This window comes from Emys orbicularis, chromosome 2 (genome assembly GCF_028017835.1).
Source record: "Emys orbicularis isolate rEmyOrb1 chromosome 2, rEmyOrb1.hap1, whole genome shotgun sequence".
NCBI classification, from domain to species: domain Eukaryota; kingdom Metazoa; phylum Chordata; order Testudines; family Emydidae; genus Emys; species Emys orbicularis.
The window spans coordinates 83,747,300-83,769,629 of NC_088684.1; the positions used below are offsets into that span (position 1 = coordinate 83,747,300).

General features: G+C 43.2%; 1 protein-coding gene across 1 annotated transcript in view; it reads left to right on the forward strand.

The window, feature by feature from the left end:
* ROCK1 (Rho associated coiled-coil containing protein kinase 1) overlaps positions 1-22,330 on the forward strand; it is a 168,456-nt gene that overhangs the window by 73,824 nt on the left and 72,302 nt on the right. Inside the window, exons 8-11 of the mRNA XM_065397656.1 lie at positions 3,959-4,097; positions 6,652-6,743; positions 14,824-14,983; positions 19,649-19,715. Coding sequence (XP_065253728.1) covers positions 3,959-4,097; positions 6,652-6,743; positions 14,824-14,983; positions 19,649-19,715 — 458 coding nt within the window. The remainder of the gene's footprint in view (positions 1-3,958; positions 4,098-6,651; positions 6,744-14,823; positions 14,984-19,648; positions 19,716-22,330) is intronic.

Consider the following 22,330-nt stretch of genomic DNA (forward strand, 5'->3'; position numbering starts at 1 on the left):
CGGGGTCACTGGTGGTGTCAGCCTCAAATGAGTGGGACCCCAAGAGCCCCACCCCCAAAGAATAAAGAGGCTAAGAGGCTGGATCTGTTCAGGCAAAAGGTTTATTCCACGGGTAGCCTCTAGCTTCATATCTCTAACCAGCAGGCATTGTTGGGGAGGTATGATTTTAACCTGTGGGACTCAGTGGTCAAGTTTAGGGACTCCGTGCTGCTGGAGTCAAGGCAGGAGTTCATGGTCATTCTGGAGGAAGACAAGATGGTGCCTAGGGTCTCCCTCTAGGCAGCTCTGGATGCAGCTGACTCAGCGGCCAGAACGATCGCATCAGCGGTCATCATGAGGCGCTGTTTATGGCTCCAGTCATTGGGCCTCTCGCATGAGGTGCAGCAGTCTGCCTAGGGTACCTCCCTCTTTGAGGGTACCTCCCTGTTCTCTGAACAGACAGACTCCAAGCTTTGCGGCCTCAAAGACTGAAGGGCCATGCTTTGCTCCTGAGGCCTCCAGGAAGCATTTCAGGCCTCAACAGCCTCCCAGGTTTTCAGGGCCACCCAGATGGGAACCCTATAAAAGAAAAGGAAAGGCTTATAAACATAGTCAGCCCCTGCCTTCTACCGTAGCTTCCCAGTCAGGCTCAAGTAGATACCCCAATGGGACCAGGCAGGCCTTTTGAAGGCACGCCCGAGGGCGACATACCAGACTTGATTCAGGATCCATCCCCCATTTTGTTTTTGGACTGCCTATCGCCCTTCCGCCCTGTGTGGTCCTACATAACATTGGACCGTTGGGTGCCCAGTACTGCAACAGTTGGTTACATACTGCAGTTTTCATCCAGCCCTTCCACCCCATCCCTCCAACCCTGTCCCTCTTCAGGGACCCTTCTTACGAGAAGCATCTCATCCAGGAGGTACAAGCCCTCCTGTGTCTAGGGTCTGTAGAGGAACTTCCTCGAGACTTGAGCAGGAAGGGGTTTTACTCCTGATTTTTCCTAATCCCGAATGCCAAAGGGGGCCTACGACCCTCCTGGACCTGCATTGCCTCAACAAATATCTCAAGAAATTGAAGTTTGGCATGGTCTCCCTGGCCTCCATCATTCCCTCCCTGAATCCAGGAAACTGGTACGTCACCCTTGATTTAAAGGACACTTATTTCCACATCTCCATGTTCCAGGCAAGGTTGTTCAGGTCTTGACAGACAACATGGCCTCAATGTTTTACATCAACAAACAAGGGGGATCTTGATCCTCAGATCTGTGTCAGGAGGCCCTCCAACTGTGGGCCTTCTGCATGAAGCACGCTATTCATCTCGAGGCATTGCACCTCCCGGGAGACTGGAATGCGTTGGCAGAACACCTCAGCAGGTCCTTTTCTTCTCTCCACGAGTAGTCTTTTCACCCAGAGGTTGCCAGTGTTATCTTCCAGAAGTGGGGGACTCTCCAGGTGGACCTGTTTGTCACCAGACAGAACAGGAAATGCCACTGGTTCTGTTCTGTGCACAGGCTCAGCAAGGGCTCCCTTTCTGATGCCTTCCTGCTCTCATGGGCAGATGGCCTGCTGTACACCTTCCCACCGATTCCCTGGATTCACAAGGTCCTCCTAAAGATCAAGAGGGACAAGGCAAAGGTTATCATGATATCTCCGCCAGCATTGGTTCGGCATCCTTCTGGACCTCTCAGTAGCAGCTCCACTAGCACTCCCACCCCGTCCGGACTTGCTTTTGGAAGACCACGGCTGATTGTTTCACCCAAACCTCGCTTCCCTGTACCTGATGGCATGGCTGTTGTGTTGCTGAACCCTGAGGAGCAGGACTGCTCGAATCAGGTTCCGCAAGTCTTGCTAGGTAGCAGAAAGCCAAGTAGGTAGTCCTGGTGGAAGGTCCAGTGGAAACGTTTCTCTTGTTGGACCTCCAAATGGAATCGTTCTCCATCTCGGTCTTCCCTGCAGTCCATCTTGGAGTATCTGCTCCACCTGAAACATCAAGGTCTGGTTCTATCATCTGTTAATGTTCACATGGCAGCCATCTCAGCCTTCCAACCTTCAGTACAGGGAAGATCAGTCTTCTCCCACAAGCTGATGGTCAGGTTCCTCAAGGACTTGGAAGGCTCTGCACACAGGCTCGCAACCTGATTTTTCCCATGGGACTTAAACCTGGTCCTATTAAAGCTCACAGGGCCCCCCTTCAAACGGTTGGCATCTTATTCCTTACTGCTCCTGTTGGGAGAAGGTTGCCTTCCTAGTGTTGATCACTTCGGCCAGAAGGGTCTCGGAGATCAAAGCCCTGACATCAGAATCCCCTTATATGATGCTCTTCAAGGACAAGGTCCAGGTGCACCCCCACCTGGCTTTCCTTCCAAAGGTGATGTCACAATTCCATAACAACCAGGACATTTTTCTGCCAGTCTTCTTTCCAAAGCCCTACAGAGCCGATGAGGAACATCTGCTGTATACATTTTAGATGTTAGGTGGGTCTGGTCTTCTATATTGAGAGGACTAAGCCCTTTCGCAAGTCTACAGAACTTTTTGTAGCAGTAGTGAAAAGGATGAAAGGACTACCGGTGTCATCCCAAAGAATCTCATCCTGGATAACTGCCTGCATCCGAGCTTGCTATGAGCAGGTGAAAGTTCCGCCTCCAACCATCGTGATCACTCATTTCATGAGAGCCCAGGCTTTGTCAGTAGTATTCCTCACGCAGATACCAATCCAGGACATCTGCAGAGCTGCAAGATGGTTGTCTGTTCATACCTTCGCATACCACTACACCTTCACCCAACAGGCCTGTGACGATGCCAGTTTTGGGAGAGCAATGTTGCAATCAGCATGTCCATGAACTCTGAGCCCGGGGATATTGCTTGTGAGTAACCTAGTGTGGAATGGACATGAGGAAGCACTCAGAAGAAGAAAAAATGGTTAACCTTTCATAACTGTTGTTTTTCAAGATGTGTTTCTCATGTCCATTCCATGACCTGCTCTCCTATCCCTCTATCGGAGTTATCGGCAAGAAGGAACTGAGAGATTGCAGAGCCCCGGTATGTTTGCAGGGCCCTAGGGCTGGTCCTATGGATACTACTAAGGGGGGAAAAAAACTCTGGCAACTGTGCATGTGGGATGCACACACCTAGCATGGAATGGACATGAGCAACACATCTCAAAGAACAGTTACGAAAGGTTAGTAACTGGTTTTTTTTTTTTTTTTTTCTCCAGCCAAGATTTCCCCTCACTTGTCTACCTTCCCTTTTAGGTCTCCCTCCCCACACTTTTACATACACCTCTCATTAATGGCACTTTTTAAATTTTCTCCAAGAGCTATTCAAAATGTATTTTTCTTGATTTCCGTTTTGTAAAAATGGAAGCAAGGCGAACTCTGGCTCGTGTTCAACAATAATCCAGATAACAGCAGGAATGTCAAAGTTGAATTAGAAAAATTAAAAAGTCAAGCCATTCAATGAAGTTCAGCTGCATACCAACATATATCAAGACATCTTGTGACAAATTTGTTTCTTGTAATTTGAGTAATACGAAAGACTGATGATAATGGCATCTTCATTGTGTTTCCTTTTGATGCATTGTCTGAAAACCTTAGATGTTTTAGAAAGATGCTATAATCAAATGTTTTAGGCTTCCTTTAGGCATTTGTTTTGCTATAGAGCCTAGAAATACTTATTTTATACCTATTAAGGTTTAAAATGAATGTGCACAAAATGTAGAAACTTGCATGTTGTATGTCATACATCAAGTTTTTAAGAAAGTGGTGTACTATAGAACTCAAATATGGGGACTATTAGTAGATATTTTTATTAAAGTTTTAAAAAGAAGACTGTATGCACTTTTAATTGTGTATTGGCACTGAGAGTCTTCAAAGGCACAGTGTAGAATAAAGAAATAAATGTTCTAAATTAAAACTTCCAGTACTTTTGATATTTATATTATATTAAGATATTTAATTTTTGTACTGCTGTTTCTTCAGGTGATACACCTTTTTATGCGGATTCCTTGGTTGGAACATATAGTAAGATTATGAACCATAAGAACTCTCTTACCTTCCCTGATGATAATGATATCTCTAAAGATGCAAAAAACCTTATGTGTGCCTTCCTAACTGACAGGTAAAATAGCCCAAAGTTTTATTCAGAATTTTAAATAAGTTTTTGTTAATGACATTTTCTCCTCTTGTGACCAGAACAAACAAAAAGCATTTTGTGTATGCATGATTTTCTAGTGGTATTCTAAACAGTTGAACAGTAACAGAAACACCCATTGTTCTGACCTTTTATGTAATATATTTCTGCTACCATATAGACACTGTCACAGTTGTGAGGTCAGCTGTACCTTCTGTCCTTTTTCTTGTCTTTGAGTGCACCTCCATCAGGTTTACTTATTTCCATTTTTTTCTTCCCTTCTCCCATCCCCCGCTCCTCTTTACCTTTCTTGGGCTGGAATCTCACAATTTCTCCCCTTATTTGACCAGGACACCTGTAAACTACTGTGTGTATTCCAGCTGCATATCACCCTATAGGTCTGACTAGGTTTCAGGCATCTGCATTTCCTCTGTTTGGGAAACAGTGACTAGTCATATTGACCAAAGCCTTAAAACAAACTTTTTTTATTTATTACTTGGAACAAAACATTACAGAAAAAAAGATTTTAAAACAACAGACAGCTTGCATATTTAGTCTCATCTAATCTTATGCTTTACTACAAGCTTAGATAGACTTTTCCTTTAAGTTACAAGAACACAACTCACATTCTCTTAAAAAGTAAGGATCCTCTGTGTGTCTCATTCTGATTCCCCAGGTAATAAGGGCAGTGGAACCAGAGAACTTTGTTGGTTCAGTTGCTAGCATCTCAAATGTTGTTCCACTCTCATCAATAGGGCCTGCAAATAAGAATAGACTTGAAATATCAATTTGACATTCGTATCTTAACTTCACATTTAATTCACAGTTTGTACACATGAGAAGTGTTTTTCATCATGGGAACTTTTGAATTGCTAATTTGATGTAGCACTTGCTACATTGTTAAATGTTCCATTTAACAATGCTTGATTTTAGAATAAATTAATAACCCTTAAAAACAGAATTACATGCTTACCTGGGAACTACCGGGTAATTGAAAATGTTGATGGGAAATCAGTCTTTTAAATTCCATAAAAAGACAATATGGAAAAGTTAATTCTGGACATTTCAAATTCAGTTTTTCTCATGGGATTTTGAGAGCATGCGGTTAAATGTTATCCAGGCTCCAACAGTGTAAGCAAATATCTAGGCGAGTATGTGGCAAGAGAAGAGAGAATCCTAATTTTTAAATAGTTTTCTCTTCTTCAGTACTTTTTAGATTATTATAAAGGTAGCATTTTTTATTTTATGGTAGTCTGGTGGACTACCAAAAATCTAATTGTAATAATTAATTTCAATTTTAGAGTGAACATTTTATGTGGCGTTACCAGTACACCTCTACCCCGATATAACGCTGTTCTCGGGAGCCAAAAAATCTTACCGCATTATAGGTGAAACCACATTATATTGAACTTGCTTTGATCCGCCGGAGTGTGCAGCCCCGCTCCCCCCGGAGCACTGCTTTACCGCGTTATATCCGAATTCGTGTTGTATCGGGTTGCGTTATAACGGTGTAGAGGTGTATTAGTTTTTATTCTGGCCTTTACCTCTGCCCTAATACTATTCTCTTTCAGTTCCTCCCATTTCATCTTTCTCAGTCTGTTGTTTTTTCCTTGTCTTGCCTTTTCCTTTTCCCTCTCCCCTCTTTTTATTGCTTTATTTTTTTACCTGTCTCTTTTTCATTTTCTTTTGCATTGTAGCCAAGTAGCAGTGGTCTGCACGTGGAAATGCTACATAGGAAAATTGACTGAGTCATATGGAGCAGTATTATTGATTGATTGATTGGTTCTGCTCTTTCTGAAAGTGTGTGAATGCTGTCAGTGAATACTGTTTATATCGTAAAGAACTTGGACGAGAGATAATGGGCCTGATTTTCCTCTCACTTACAGCAAATGAAACTGACTTTTATGGAGTTACTGATTTACAACAGTGGAAGTGAGAGGATAATTGGGCCCAGTTTCTTAAATTAGAGGGACATTTCTTTAGCTGTGAATTTGATAGCGCAAGGCCTTGTCTACACTTAAAAGTTTATTTTGTATGCCCAAAGTTGTGAATTTAAATGAATATAATTATATCAGTATAACATCTCCTTTTAGGTACTCTAATTGTAGAATAAGAGTGGAGTTGGTTGGTTAGTTGATTTGTTTGTTTAGCTTATGTCACTTAGCTTATGTCACTTATAACTGTGGCATTTTTGGTTTAAGCTAAACCAGAAATGCCACAGTTATAACTGAATGAGAGAGGGAGAGGGAGCAGTGTTATACAGATATGAATATATCAGTATAACTGATAAAACTTCCCTGTGGTAGACAAGACCTAAGACCAGATTGCGTTATGGGATGAAGGGAAGAAACCTCATGAACCTACTTGTACTGGTATAGGGCATTCTATGTCACAACTTCAGAGAAACTAGAGCTTTTGTACTGCCCTTAGTTGGCAGATGTAAACTCTCACCTCTAACTCTAGGATGTTTGAATCAATCTTGTTAACAGAAAGGAAAAAATCTTACATGGTATTTTTATTTTTTTTAAACATTTGTTTATAGGGAAGTGAGGTTAGGACGAAATGGTGTAGAAGAAATCAAGCGACACCTCTTCTTCAAAAATGATCAGTGGGCTTGGGAAACTCTTAGAGACAGTAAGTAGTTCTTTGTACTGAAGCAGTAATATTCTCTTATTTACAATGTGTATCAGCAAAAGTGATGTCACCTCTCTGTTCTAATGGAAGGCTTTTCTCTCTTTAAATATTGAATTAATGTAATTAACATTTTGTTCTATACTTTGCTAAGAGGCAAGTCTGTTTAGATTTCCCACACAGTTCAGGATTTTCTTCAGTCTATTTTTTTTCTTTTAGCAAATGCTGAGACCAGATCAGTTTCTTAGCAATATTGTCTTCTGTATTTATTATGCCTTAATTGATAATGATATCATAAGCTTTTGGAAGGTAAGTGACAATAGAAAGTTTTGATATGGAATTAAAATGTCTTAGAAGTTTGTGGTACAGAATGTATCTGCCTGCTTGCTTATTGGTTTGAGTCATAGAAAGCATATTATCACTGTGCTCCACGAACTGTATTTTTTTTAAGAACAATGTTTGTCTGAGTTATCTGAAAAATTCTCCTCTGGGTCATCACACAGTGGAGATCAACTGGTAACTTCTTGCTAACCATGTCTCAATTTGAAAGTCTAGGAGCTGGAGGCCAAGTTTTCAGTATAGGGTCACTCAACTCTGGCATTCTTTCTCCCACTGGTCTGATAAAACCACGTCAGTTTAACTTTTAGAACACACTATAAAGCCTGTTTATTCAGTTTTATGCCTGGGAGGATAGTGCTGTGGCTTATTTATTTTTATAGCTTGATTCAGGGTTGAATCTCTTCATCTTTATTTTTAATAAAGACTATTTAAATTTTTTTCATAAACCGAACCCACAAGGATAAAGCTTTTTGTATAAGGTAAGAACTGTGCAGTCACACTTTTTCAGAGTGGATGGTATCAGGTCATGCTCATCAAGCCTAAGGAGGCAGATTTTTACAGAGAGGGTAATGGCTGGTAATGATGTAGTTCAGTGTTCTTTGAGTATATGTCAGTGTGGATCCCATTGTAGGTGTGCATGCATCTTGTGCCCAAGATTGGATTCTTTTGAATAGCAATGTCCATTGGAACTGTGCATGCGCCTGAGCCTCTTTATGCTCTGGTGTGAGGGCATAAAGGGTGGAGCGGTTTTGAGCCTTACTATCTCTGGCTTGTATCTAAACTACCATTAACTTTTACTTCTGTGATCAGTTCCTCTTTGTTAGAACAAGGTCTAACACAGTTTCCCCCAAGTTGGGTGCAACACTTTGAGTTAGGAAATTGTCATCTATAATGATTAGAAATTCCAAAAATGTTTTAGTATTGGCACGTCACTCAAATTGAAGGACCCACGTGATCACCCAGGGTTTTTTTTTCCCCTTTCCACATTATAGACAGGTGCTCAAGGAAGTGGTCATATCCTGTTCCCTAGTGTGATTTGGTGGTCTGTAGCAGACACAAACTAATAGCTCATCTTATGCTTTATCTGTTAGGACATTGATCCATAAGCATTCGAGGTCATTTTCTTCCAAGTTGTTAGTGACTTGGAAACAAGTAATGCCATTTTTGATGTAGAGAGACACCCCACACCCCCCTTTGCCCACTCTATACTTCCTAAATAGATTAGAACCTTTGATTTTTAACATCCAGTCATGTGAATCATCACACCAGATTTAAGTAATACCAACTAGATCAAATGTATGCTCATAAACAATTCCTCTTGTTTGCTACCCAGGCGCCTAGTGTTAGTGTGTAGGCAATTCAAGAATTTCTTCTCTTCATGTCCTTTGGGCTCTTGATTAAATCTGTTTTCAACATCTTGATTTTGTGCTAACCAAGTGCTCGTATCTTCCCTCTTTTTACCCCCAAACTTTTGAGGGTTGCGGCCCCCCCACCAATCCGCACCTCCCTGCCGGGGCCAGGAGTGGGGCCGCGGCTTGGGGAGACGACGACAACGCGGACAGAGGTAAGGGAGCTGAGGCTGGGGCCACAGCTGGAGGTGGGGTTGGGCTGGCAGTGGGGCCGCGGCCGGGGATCTCTGCCACAGAAAGTGCGCTAATGTTACACAAAACCAAAGCCCTCAACCCTATACCACTTACCTAATCAGTGATTCACTTCCACGATCTTCGGTCTTCCTTAGTTCCTTTCCTACGAGCAATCTCGGAGAATATCGCTTGGGGATTCTTCTTCAGCATGCTTCCGAGTTCCCTGAAGTCATCTACTGTCTGCGAGATATCCTGGCAATGTAGTGTAATTAATGCTGATATGAACCATTACCAATGGATCCTTGCCTGTCTACTTGACTTTCCCAGTGCACTGTCCTGTTGTCCACCTGTCCCTTGCAGAATGTTTTTTCAGTTCTTCTGAGTATTAAGTCTCCAACAAGAATCGGTTTTCCTTGGATGGTTGAAGAACTCTTTGAGGGTAAGCCTGATTTACTTACATGTTAGGCCATTCATCCATCCACACATCCAGTATGTCTCTCCATGAGGCAGCCGTTATGGCTTCAGGCATATTACATGAGGTACAGGCTACTATGGAGAATGTGCCCTACAAGGGAAGTTAGCTCATCATCCCGAGAACAGATGAAGCACTCTATTTCCTCAAGGGCCGTGATGTGATTCCTGGGGATCTATGCACTGGCTTCATATAGAAAGCCATACAAGTACCAGCCCCAACAAAGGCAGAAGGCCCCACCCTGTTCCTGCAGTTGACAACCAAATTATCAACAAAGAAAGAAGCCCAGATTTGACAAGAGCATCATGAGTCACACTGGAGCCAATCTGGGACTTGTCCCCAACTTTGGGAACTGCCTTGCCCTTTTCCACCATGCCAGGGCGGCCATCAAAGCTGATAAATGGACATTAGACATTGCCTAAGACTAGCCTATACATTTCCAATGCATGCCTCCTATCCACCCCCTTTCCCTGTTCCTCTTCAGGGACTCTTCTCATGATAGCCTGTTAAAGGGTTGTGTCTAGGAGCTGTAGGAGACATACTGCAAGAGTACAGGGGAAGAAGCTTCTACTCCTGATATGTTCTTATCCTGAAGACAGGGTTTTTTTGTTCTGTCATAGACCTGAGGAGAATGAACAAATACAAATGCTGCCTCAGATTCAGGATGGTAACATTTTTTGATTCCAGCATTTCATGCTCAAGAACGGTGTGCAACTCTTGACTTGCAAGATGCATATTTCCATGTAGCCTCCATCTGGTCCACATGTAGTAATTACGGTTCACATTGGGGTCCCAGTCATAACCAGCACAAGGTACTACTATTTGGACTCTCCACAATCTGAAAGTCTTCACAAAGTGCCTATCAGTAATAGCGACATGTCTCAGAAGAAGGGGCATGCGCTCTTTCCCTTACCTGGACAGTTGGCTGATCAAGGGAACATCCCAGCAGGAGGTGGCATAATTCCAGGCTTGCTGCCATCTCCCTGTTATCTCAATTGAGCATCCTGGTGAACTACAAAAAATCATTTCTCTTGCCACTGTAGATGATCGAGTTCATAGGAGCCTTTGTTGACTCCAGGTTGATGAAGGTGTACCTTCTTGAAGATAGTGTACTTTCCTGTCAGTGCAATCGCTAGGGCTCAAGAAAGAATCAAACCTGACCACATGTGTCTGGGACTGCTAGGTCATATGTCGGTGTGCACATATATGATGCCACTTGCCAGATTTCACCTGTGACTGCTCTGACTTTGCCTCATATTGGTCTGTTTCCCTGGGGAGCACCAAATGAGCAAGAAGGTCATGGTTCCACCTCACATGGTTGCTGAACTGGGGTGGTGGAAGGAATCCACAAACGTGTGGAAGGGTACTGTTCTTCTGCCATCTCTCTGACAAGGACTTTAATCATGGATGCCTCAGGGACAGGTTGGGGAGCCAACCTGGGTCACTAACAAATGCAAAGGACCTAGTCTCCAGAAAACATGGAGCTCCACATCAACGTTCTGAAGCTCAGAGCCATCAGGGTAGCATCCATGACAGTCTTATCTGTTCTTCACAATTCCATAGTGCACGTCCCGGCAGATGACACCTCTGCCATGCGCTGGATAAACAAGCCAGGAAGCATAAGCTTCTCTCTCCTCTGTCTGGAAGATATGAAACCCAAGCAATGGTGTCAAGTATCAGAGGGGTAGCCGTGTTAGTCTGAATCTGTAAAAAGCAACAGAGGGTCCTGTGGCACCTTTAAGACTAACAAAAGTATTTGGGAGCATAAGCTTTCGTGGGTAAGAACCTCACTTCTTCAGATGGTGCCACCCACACAAGTTAACGCCCATGGCTTTTCACTTCCCAGGAGTTAACTTTGCAGACTTCCTGACTAGACCATCTGTAATTTCTCTTGAGTGGTCACTGCAGATGTACATCAGAGATCTGATATTCCTTTTTTACAGTATCTGTTTCCCCACCAATGATTAGAACTATTCCAGACCATGCCTGAGTCTGGGCTTGATACCAGATGCCTTCCTCCTTCAGTAGTCCCAAGGCCTCCTATATGCCTTTCCACTGATTTTTTTCTGATCTTCTGGGTGAGTTCCAAAATGAGAGGAGAAAGTCACTATTGTTCTCATAGATGGCCTGGTGGGGTAAGAACATGGATTCTGCTGCCAATGCTAGAGGCCATGGGTTCAAATCCCCATCTGGCTGTGGTAGGCGAGTAAAAATTGCTGTACCTAGAATCTATTAATGTAAGCTCCACACTGGCAGATCTGTTGCAGATATACATTTAGTTTCTGGACTGCCTGCACCTGAACTTCCAACACTATGGACAGCTACTGTCATGACCCACTGTCTCAAACTTGGGTCTGCAGGATTCCTAGGAATGGTCACGCTCCAAACCTCCACCTGGTAGCCTACTGACAACTGCTTACCTAGGATCCACGTAACCCAGCCCCAATTTGAGGCTCTGCCCTGAGGTCCTATTGGCGGAGTCCAAGAACTGCTGGCCGTACTTAAGCCAACAGTAGGAACAGGAAGCTGTTTAAACAACTGAGCTCCACCCTGTTCCAGACTGTTTGCCTTGCGCTTCCTGCTCCTGCTCCCTTGGCTTGATTTTTTTTTTTTTTTTGGCATCCTGACCCGGCTTGACTCCTGGCATCTGACTTGTGGTTCCTGATCTCCAATTTTTTCTCCAGCCTCTAACCTCCTAGTATCCTGAGCTGGCTTGACTTTGGTTCCTGACTCATGGTTCTGATCTCAAATTTGTCTCTGGCTTCTGATCTCCGTATCCTCACTTTTGACAGCTGTCTCATGACTGTGGACTCTGTCTCTGACCATTAGGTCTGGCTGCCCACAACCTGGTTGTGACAGCTACTCTACCCAGACCCAAAGTCACTGCACCTGATTGTGTGGGTTATTGGCTGGTTGAATACCCCCCAGACAAGGGCTGCTCTGTGCAGGTCCAGAAAATCCTGATACAAAACAGGAAAATGTCAACCAGAAAGACTTACTCTTCTAAATGGAAGACATTTTCAATATGGGCACATCAACGTGGTCTGGATTTAGTTCAGGTCTTGATACTGGAGATCCTTGACTCTCTGTTCTGAAGGAGGCTGGCCTTTCATTCAGTTCTGTTAAGATCCACTTTGCAACAATTTTCCTTTTCATTCACTGATACAGTTCTCTCTTTTCTCATCTGACCATATCAGAGTTCCTCCATGGGCTAATAAATACTTACCAACCGGCTGAAGAACTTATTCCTGCCTGGGAGCTCAACCACATTTTCCCCATCCTAATGGAACCTCTCAGAATGCTCCTGACAACATACGCTTAAGTTAATCTTCCTCGTGGCTATTACTTTGGCCAGAAGAGTGTGTGAGCTTCTGGCACTTACGCTGAGCTTCACTATACAACATCCCACAGAGACAAGATGATACAAGACCTCATCTGAAATTCATTCCCAAGGTGGACTCAGATTTTCATCTAAACCAATCAATTAACCTACTTTTCTTCTTCCTGAAACCATACTGGGCACTGGGAGAAAAGCAATTGCCTATACAGTAGAACATCAGAGTTACAAACACCTCGGGAATGGAGGTTATTCGTAACTCTAAAATGTTCGTAACTTTGAACAAAATATGTTTTTTTCAAAAGTTTACAACTGAACATTGACTTAATATAGCTTTGAAACTTGACTATGCACAAGAAAAATGCTGCTTTCCTTTTTATTTTAGTAGTTTAGGTTTAACACAGTATTTGCCTTTTTTATTTATTTATTTATTTATTTCCCTTTCTCTCTGCTGCTGCCTGATTGTGTACTTCCAGTTCCAAATGAGGTGTGTGGTTGATGGGTCAGTTTGTAACTCTGGTGTTCGTAACTCTGAGGTTCTACTGTACTAGTTGTGTCCAGGATTTCGCTTTATTATGTTGACAGGACCAAACTGTTCAGTCTGTCACCCAGTCTATTTCTCATTATAGCCAGGCACTCTAAAAGTCAGGCCATCTCATCAAGATGACTTTCAAAATGGATACACAAAGAATCTCATCATGTTGCCAGTTGGCTGGTGTATCTCTTCCATCGTATATGAGACTCACTCCACCAAAGGTCAGGCTGCATCATTGCCTGCATCAGAAAATTACCAGTATCAGAAATCTGCAAAGCAATGATGTAGAGTAACTCACTGACTTCGGTCAGACATTTTTTGCTTGGACTTAGCTGGTAGAGCAGTAGTAAAATCATTATTCAAGTGATTTAGCTGGAACTCCTCATTACCACCTTCCCAGGGGGATACTGCTTGCCAGTTGCTTACCTAGAATCCACGCTGACACGTACTCAAAAAAGAAAGCAAGGTTATTTACTCTCCAGTAATTGTGATTCTTTGAGATGATGTTGGCAGTGTGGATCCAATGACCTGCGGGAGCTCCCTTCCCATTTCTGCTTTTTGGAGCCTTCAGTTATCACAGGGTTTGAGTTGTGGGGGAACTGAGGGAGGGTGTTGGCTGGTCCACTCTTTATGCCCTCATATGGGGGTATAAGTACAGACATCCCCCTCCCCCACTTTGCTATTCAGAAGAATCTAGTTGCACACGTATGCGCACCTACAGTGGGATCTGCAATGACTTACAACTTCTTGAAGAATCAGAGTTACTGAAGGATAAGTAACCATTCTTTTCTTTGCTGCTGGTGCAAATAGTTGCCCACAGAGGGGCTTGTGGCAAGACCAAAGGATGCGTAATTATAAGGTATGAGAGTAACTATATCTCCTTGTTATACAAATAGTTTTAAAAACAATTAAAAAAACCCTATAACTTTGATTTGAACCCAAAATAAACTTTTTTCTTGAAAGAACAAGAACAGTGTAAGTGCATGTGATAAATGGATAGATTTGAATGCAAAAATTGCCTGATGAAAGCCAGCACAAAAGTTCTTCAGAGTTATTGAAAATATGGGGCTTTTGTTTGTACCTTAACCTCTTGGAGAATTGAGGGCCAGATTTTCTGCTGCCCCAGAATTTAGATCCAGTCAGACAGTGGGAAATGCTCTAAACTTTCCTTGCTTGTAGTCTCCAGACTTTGTCAGTTGGGGATTGGGCAGGATGTGCTCTGATCAAGCCCCCTTCTGTCTCTGTATGTCCCTGACATGCCCTCTGAGCCATGGCTGAGTAGCGAAGGACGGGTAGTGCAGGAACCAAGTATGCTTGCTCTCCTCCAACTGAGAACTCATCAACACCAACAGAATTCTCAGCTGGTCAAATCTGGCTTCTTTCTGCCTCTTTCACTGCCAGAGTGGCACAAAGGAGCCAGAACACACACTGGTCTTCACTTCAGTTTTTGTTTCTGAACTCCTCTATTGACTTTTCATGATGTCCATGGTTAACTTGACAGGATCAGGGCCTCAACGTAGATCTATGTATTACATAGCACAAAAGTGAACTGCTGTACCTGCACAGTGTCCTACTGAATCTGCATTGCCCCATATACTATAGGATCAGGACCTAAATTTGTTCAGATGATCGCTGTCACATCTGTCCAGCTACTGACACACACACACATCCCTAAATGTGAAGTCATGACTATTTAAAATAACACAAAAATTGACTGTAACAGAAGGGACAATTCTAATATTGATCATAACATTTACATTTATTTGTCATTTAGCTGGTTGTCATTTGAGTGGAATGATAATTTTATTTTATTCTAGCTGTAGCACCAGTTGTTCCTGATTTAAGTAGTGATATTGACACTAGTAACTTCGATGATTTGGAAGAAGACAAGGGAGAGGAAGAAACATTCCCTATACCAAAAGCATTTGTTGGCAACCAGCTACCTTTTGTAGGATTTACATACTACAGCAACCATCGGTAAGTATGGAGGAAACAAACTAATGTTATGTACTATCACCAAGTTTTGTATTTTTGATTCTTATTTACATATTTTTGTGTACACATGCGTGTGTGCTCTCTCTCACACACACACTCACACTCACTGTATATTTAGCTAATACTGTTTAAAAGTGAAAAATTCTAGTGTCATAATTTGTGGCATTTACAGGAAAATGGTTCCACCAGTAGATGTTAGTGTTTTAAAATGTTACAGGAATTCTGTAGTCGGGTCAGTGTTACTGATTCTGAATTAACCATACGTATAATGACATTACAGTAATTTGGCTTAGAAAGTGTACTAGGCACCTACTAGACGGAATCGCATACAAAGGGTTAAAGAGTAGTTTGAGTGTGTCTGTGCAAGGCCAAAAGGATGAGTGCAAAACCAGTGATCCCAGGGCAATGAAAAGCCAAATGCAGCCGAAACTCACTTTATCCCCAGGATGATGTTCCTTGACTTTGCTTGGGGACTTTCTTTTAGATCAGTTTCTAGCTAATAGATATCTGATAAATTTAAAGTCTCCTCATGGCTGCTAGAAAGGATAAGGAAATTTCTCGATCTCACTTGGCTGTTGTGAAGATAGTGGCTCCACTACTCCACTCTGCCTCTTAGTCTCTTTTTTTCTTTTAAAGTTCTCCCAATCAGCAGCATGAAATTGACATGATTTTTATAATTTGCACTAATGCCCATGAGGTTTTAAATAACATCAGTTCAAACTGCATGTATTGCTATTTGTATGGTCAATACTATTCAGTAGCATAGATTGTGTTGGTAGCAACAATGGTTAAAGGTTGCCCAACACCTTCTGTTATAAGTCCCTGTTTTCAGTTGCTTATAACTAGGGCTCCATGTCTGTCATGGAGGTCGTGGAAGTCACGGATTCCGTGACTTCCTGTGATCTCTGTGACTTCTGTAGCGGACAGTGTGACTGACCCCAGAGCTACCCAAGCAGCTGTCCCTGGGACCAGCTGCTCAGGCAGCCCTGGGGACAGCCACACCAGCCGCTGCTGGAGCAGCCCCGGCCCCGGTGCCAGCTGCATCGGCTGCTGCTCTGGCAGCCCCTGGCAGCGGTTCTGGGGTGGCTGGCACCGGGGCTCCCCCCTCCGGTGGTGGCTGGAGCAGCCACTGGCATCCCAGGGCTCCCTCCCCCAAGAGCCTTCCCCCCCAGATTAAATCGGGGGTATTATGGTATAAGTAATGAACTGGTCACGGGCTGTGATATTTGTTTGTTGCACATGACCTATCCATGACTTTTACTAAAAATACCCATGATTAAATTGTAACCTTACTTATAACTTTGCTGAACTTAGCTGTTGAGACTGATATTTTTCCATGCTGGGTGTCTGCCTCAGGCAGGTTTGGACAGGTTCAGTAAAAAAAAATCAGGTTAGCTGTTTGAGAATGACGGTAGGGAAAAATAAATTGTTTTTCCCTTGTTAAAGTATATTACGGAGAAGCTATAGTGCTTCTGTACTTTGGAGCCGGGACTTGAAATTTGGCAGATGACTCGCCTATGTGTCAGATATGTGCTTTTAGCCATCCCTGTGCAAATCTGCCCAAATTTTGGATAAGTTATAAGCCTCTGAAAATAACAATTTAGACATACTTGCTAGTAGTTTGTTAGAGGCTGGCAGCTAAATTCTCTAAAGATTCCATCTGTGCTGAGCATGCTCTATCCCCACAAAGCGCTCGTGGGTATGTACCAACCAAGCTATGCATGTGTCATCTGCACAGTGACTGAGCATGCTTACTCCTGGGGCTGCAGGAGCTGAGAACAACTTTCCCTGCAGTTGTTCTTCCTGGCAGACAGGGACCACTGTAGTGTGAGGCACAAAAATTAAAAATAGGGAGGCTGTCTCTCCTGTCCTCCCACTGCCCCTCTGCTGGTGCCCAAGCATTCTGGAGGAAACTGTCTGACTTGAATTTAAAGGGGTGAGGAGTAAAGTGGGGGCAGGAGTAGGCTGGGGTTGATAGGATAATACTGAGACAGGTGCTGGGGGTGATAGAAGATGGGAATAGGGATCGGAGTCGAGATGGGGAGGAATAGGGAGCAGAGGAGGGGATGGGGCAGAGTGGATAGCAACCGAAGGGAACAGAAGATGGAAGCCCGAGTGGAGGAATACAGGGTGGACGGGATCAGAATAATCTATAAACACTAGAGCACATACTTGTTGAGAACCTGGAATAGAACCCAGGATTCCTGAGTTGTGGCATCTCCTTAATGTGGTTTTCAGACATTCTCGTTTAACATTTCAGAAAAGCTGAGTGCTAAACAATATTAACTGAAATTAAAAAGCAATAAATTCAAAACTGAAGAAAAGAAATACTTTACATAAGGCACAATTAACCTGTATAACTCAGTGCTACAAGATGTTGTTGAGGCCAAGAGCTTCGGCTTGATCGAGTGCCCTTTGAAGTCCGTGGGAATCTTTTCATTGTCTGTAGTGGGCTTTGGATCAGATCCTTAGTGTAGGAGTCAGAAAAATAGGATTCAGAAAAAGCTAATACTTTCTTATTATAATGATATCCCTAGATATACTAGATAGAATAAAAATGTATCAGGGGTATAAACCCACTTGCTTCAGAGCATAAGCCAACCATTGACTGACTGATGGGGGGCACCTCCCACTGCCACAAATAAGTTTTCATTATAGGTATTTTACACCTTCCTTTGACTCATCTGTTTCTGGCCATTGTTTCGGTAGGATACACAACTAAATGGACCATTGGTCTGATCCAGTAAGTTTTAAGGGATAGTACTCTACAATCTACTTTATACTCCCTTAATAATAATCTTGTAGCTATTCCTTCAGGTTCTAAATGTTCTGTTTTTAATTCAACCACTCCCTTCCTGTGGAATAAAAAACACACACGCAAGAACCACTGCTTTGCTATTGAAGTATTGCCATCCTGTCATCCAAGGGAACACAAACCATATATACCCTGTGCATTGTTTTGCATTGTTGATAGAAGCACCAATGATATTGTTGTAAAAGAAGAAGGTCTTACATTTGTTTTCTAATACAGTATTACAAACAAAAGGACAAATTTTGGCCGTCTCTGCACACATTTGTATAAGGGGGAGAAGGTGCTTGAGAGCCTGTCATCACACCTCTGAAGGATGCAGCCTCAGTGTTGCAGGCAGCACTCTAAGTGCAAGGAGGTTGAGATGGCTAGCCCTGACCATCCCAAGGGGAGTGTGATTAGGCAGGGTCATAGCCCTATATCTTATGTACTTGATAGTACTCCAGATGTTGGCATTGGGGAAAGCACATACTATACCTCTTAAGTATGTAATAAGTGTGACTTCTGAACATGCTTCCCCAAAGTTTCTGGAATCATTCTGCCTTTTACAGGTATAGCACTTATAGACACCACTGCTTAGCTGCTACTTTCTCTGTGCTCCCTTTCCCATCATGGCTTTGGCTGTAGTTATCACATTGGAATCCAATGTACCCAAAAAGCCACATTAACTCCTGTTCCTTTGAAGTTGCAGGAAAAATCATTATTTGTCAAATGGAAAAAGTAGGGCAATAAATATATTTTTAATCTTCAAAGATGAGATTTTGGGTTGTTTCACAGATCTCAAAGTCCAGTGGAAGGAAGGGCTAAGGTTTCTTTAAGCCACCTTTGCACCCTCCTGATTCTGGACTACCTCGAGGGGCCAAAGTGGCCCCAGGTGTAAGTTAGGCAGCTTAATTTATGGGAACTGTCTGACTTATGGGAGCCTGTTATTTTCTGCCTATGAGTAATAATGTTCCCCAAAATCTCCTCAGTACTCTGTGCTGCAGCCTTGCTTCCAGCACATCCATCCCACCCCTAGTCCTGCCCCAGACACTCTCCTTACATCAGGATGTGGGAGGGAGTCCTCCGAAGAGAGTCTGTGGCTGTCTTTCGCATGCTAAGCTGCTTCTTCCTAAAATGGATCCAGGGCTTGTGGAGCCCCTTTATGCCATTCTGTCTCCTTTACTCAAGCATAAAAATGTAGGAGTTGGGAGCAGAATCTCATCCCAAGCTTTTAAGATAATCAGCAAATTATTTGCATTTATTTATCTGACTTTCATAATCCATGACAAATACGCATACACAGTCATGGCAAATAAACATATGTATCTACTCGGTATGCCGAATAGATACCATTACATAAAACAGGAATACTGTTAAAGAGCCCTGTGCTGCAAGTCCCTCCATCTCTGGAACTCCTGTTAACTTCACTGGGGGTTCCATGCCCATAACCTCTGCAGAGTTGACTTCTATGGTACTACTCCTGTGAGAAAAATTAAGCATGTGAGTAAATGTGTGCAAGATCAGGGCCCAAGAGAGTGTTGAACCATGGAAAGCAACACTTTTAAGTTATTAAAAAAGGAAGTACTTTTTTCCTAGAAGAAGAATGGTAAAAACTGCAGATTTCTACTTAACGTAAGACAAATTATACAATGAACTGTATGTTTTTTTAATTAAATGTGTTTAAATCTTATAATATAATAAACGCAAGCACTAAAAATCTGTCCTTATAGCCGCCTTGGCTAGCTGGATCTCACAGAGATTGGAATCTTTGGAGATCCTTTTAAACTAGCTTACTCTGTTTTCTCTTTCTCATAACCTTGCTTTTTAAACATTTTTAATTAAATATGTTGTTATAGGTATTTATCTGCCTCCGCAGAAAATTCAAATGACAACAGAACAAGTTCCAGTATAGATAAAAGCCTGGTATGTATTTCAATATTAGTTTTGTGTAAACTGACAGTGGGTACACTGCACATTGAAATACTGAAGTAATTTTAAATGACATGAAACTGCTTTAGTGCTTTGAAATATGGAAAATCAGTACATTTATTTTAACTGTTTAGACTGACATAGCTATAAGAGCTGGCAGGGAAACAGAATTTCAATTCTGAAAAATAGATCGATATTTTAGAAGAAAATTATCCTGAATCGGAATGAAAAATGCTGAAATCTCAGTATTTTCACTGAATTGAAATTCCACAATATTTAGTTTTAAGAAACACCAAAATATTTCCATAATAGAAAAGTTTTGGTTTTCCAAAATAAAATATGCTCCCTAGAAGCCAGATCTGCAGTAGCATGCCAGGCAGGCTGCCACAGAGCTAGGAGGACAGGCAGCCTGTGACTAGGCCAGTCAGGGAGCAGGAGGCTGCTCAGCTCCCCAGAGAGCCAGCAAGTGCGGGGTCTAGGGATCTCTGGGAGCCCAACAGCCTGCTGAGGAGCTGAGAGCCTAGAAACCCTGAAACTTCTGGGAGCACTGGAAGAAATAGGGAGCCTGGATGCTCTGGACACCATTGGGAGCCCCAGCTCCAGGACAGCTTGCCTAGTAAGCTGCCGAGTAACCCTGAGAGCCGCAGTTCTCAAGCTCCCCATGAGACAGGATGCTGAGGAACAGGGATCCTCAGATCCCAAGCTCCCTGCCAGGTGACCTGTTGAGGAGCCTCGGAAGCCCCAGGTTCCAGAGAGATGGCTTGGTGGGAGGAGGAAATCAGGCAGGTTCCCATTGAATTTTTTGGCAAAATCAACCCATTTTAAAGATTTGAAGATTTAAAATTGGCGTTTTCTGATGGAAAAATGTTCTATCAGAAAATTTTCTGGCTGGCTCTAATAGCTATTGTGCTAGGCTTGGATGCAACTAGCAGTATCCATGACTTGTTTCTATTGTCCATTCCATTAAGCAGATATCAATGACTGTTCTGTTACTATTTATTATTAATTAGTTTGTAATACAGGGTGTTTTCCAAACAGAGGAAGAAAAGGAAGGCTATACAGTTGAATGAAAGGGAAAAAAAGTGCAACTGCAGAAATTGCTCTGTTTTATGCCTATTTTTGATGACTCTATGTAGTTTGTTCTTAAATACTGTATTACCTACAGAAATATTTTTAAAGGGCAGAGGAACCAAGTGTATATCTTGTATTGGCTTAACATAATTCAGTAAGTGTTTGATTTGGAGGATGCTGATTCTTTGTGCCCATTTTGACTGGTGTCTTCTTTCTTGTATGTTACTTCACCTGCCTTTGGTTGGTGATGTGAGAAAATAAGAACTTAAGGCCAGTTTTTCAGGTATTTAGGTGCCGAAAGGTGCAGACAGGCACCTAGTGAGATTTTCAAAAGTGCCTGAGCAGGCACCTGAGTTGCTTAGTCATTGTGAAAATTCCCTAGAAGAGCTCTTTGTAGCTTGAAAGCTTGTCTCTTCCACCAACTGAAGTTGGTCCAATAAAAGATCTTAACTTACCCACCTTGTCTCTCTAATATCCTGGGAGAAACACGGCTATAACAACACTGCAAACAAAGTTAAGTAAATGTAACACAAGATACTGCCTAGGTATACAGTTCTGCAAGGTGTTGAGTGCCTTGTGGGAGGAATTGAGTGCCTGCAATTTCCAGGGAACACATTGGGTTTTGAGGATCTTCAGGACCTCATAGGATTGGACCCTAAAATTCTAGAGAGAGAAGAAATCCATAGTCCTTTAATTGAAATTCTGAATCTATTTGGAAGTATAAATTAACTTTACTCACTTATTTTGATTTAACACTTGAAAGTCAATGCCCATCAGAGTCTAAAAGTTAAGTTCAAAAAGATTCACAAAATCTTTTGCAGTGGGTCTTCAGCCTTCTCACAACTCAGGAGGTAGAACCGGACATGTTAAGTCACTGTCAGGGAGGGTGTGGCCAGCCCCTAAAGATCCCAGGGAGTTTTTTGTTCTTGCCTTCTCTATTGTAGGCAGACTTCTCCAGACTCTCCCTACCTAGGGTTACCATACGTCCGGATTTTTGGGTTTTAAACAGCCGTCCGGGAGGACTTTGTAAAAATCTAAAAAGGTCCAAGATTTCCCCCTCAATGCAGAGCGTGACGCGGCCGGGCAGGATTGAGCCGCTCGCATCGGGGCTTCCAGCAGCCAGAGCCCCATCCCTGCTCCCCGCTCCCCTGCAGCCTCAGCACGCCGTGCTGGCAGCGCTCTGGGGGGGCAGGGCTGTGCGCTTCGCGGGGGAGCGCAGCAACGTGTCTGGCTCCGCGTGGAGCCAGACACACTAGTCTGAGCGGCATGGTAACGGGGTTGGGGGTTGGAGAAGGGGCAGTGGGTCCCAAGGGGCAGTCAGGGGACAGGGAGCAAGGGCTGTTGGATGGGTCAGGGGTTCTTGGGGGGGGGGGGGCTGTCAGGGGGCTGGAGTGTGGAGAGGGGTCGGGGCAGTCAGGGAGCAGGGGGCGGTTGGATGGCTCGAGGGTTCGGGGGGGGGGCTGTCAAGGGGTTGGGTGTGGAGAGGGGTCAGGGCAGTCAGGGGACAGGGAGCAGGGGGGGTTGGATGGGTCGGGAGT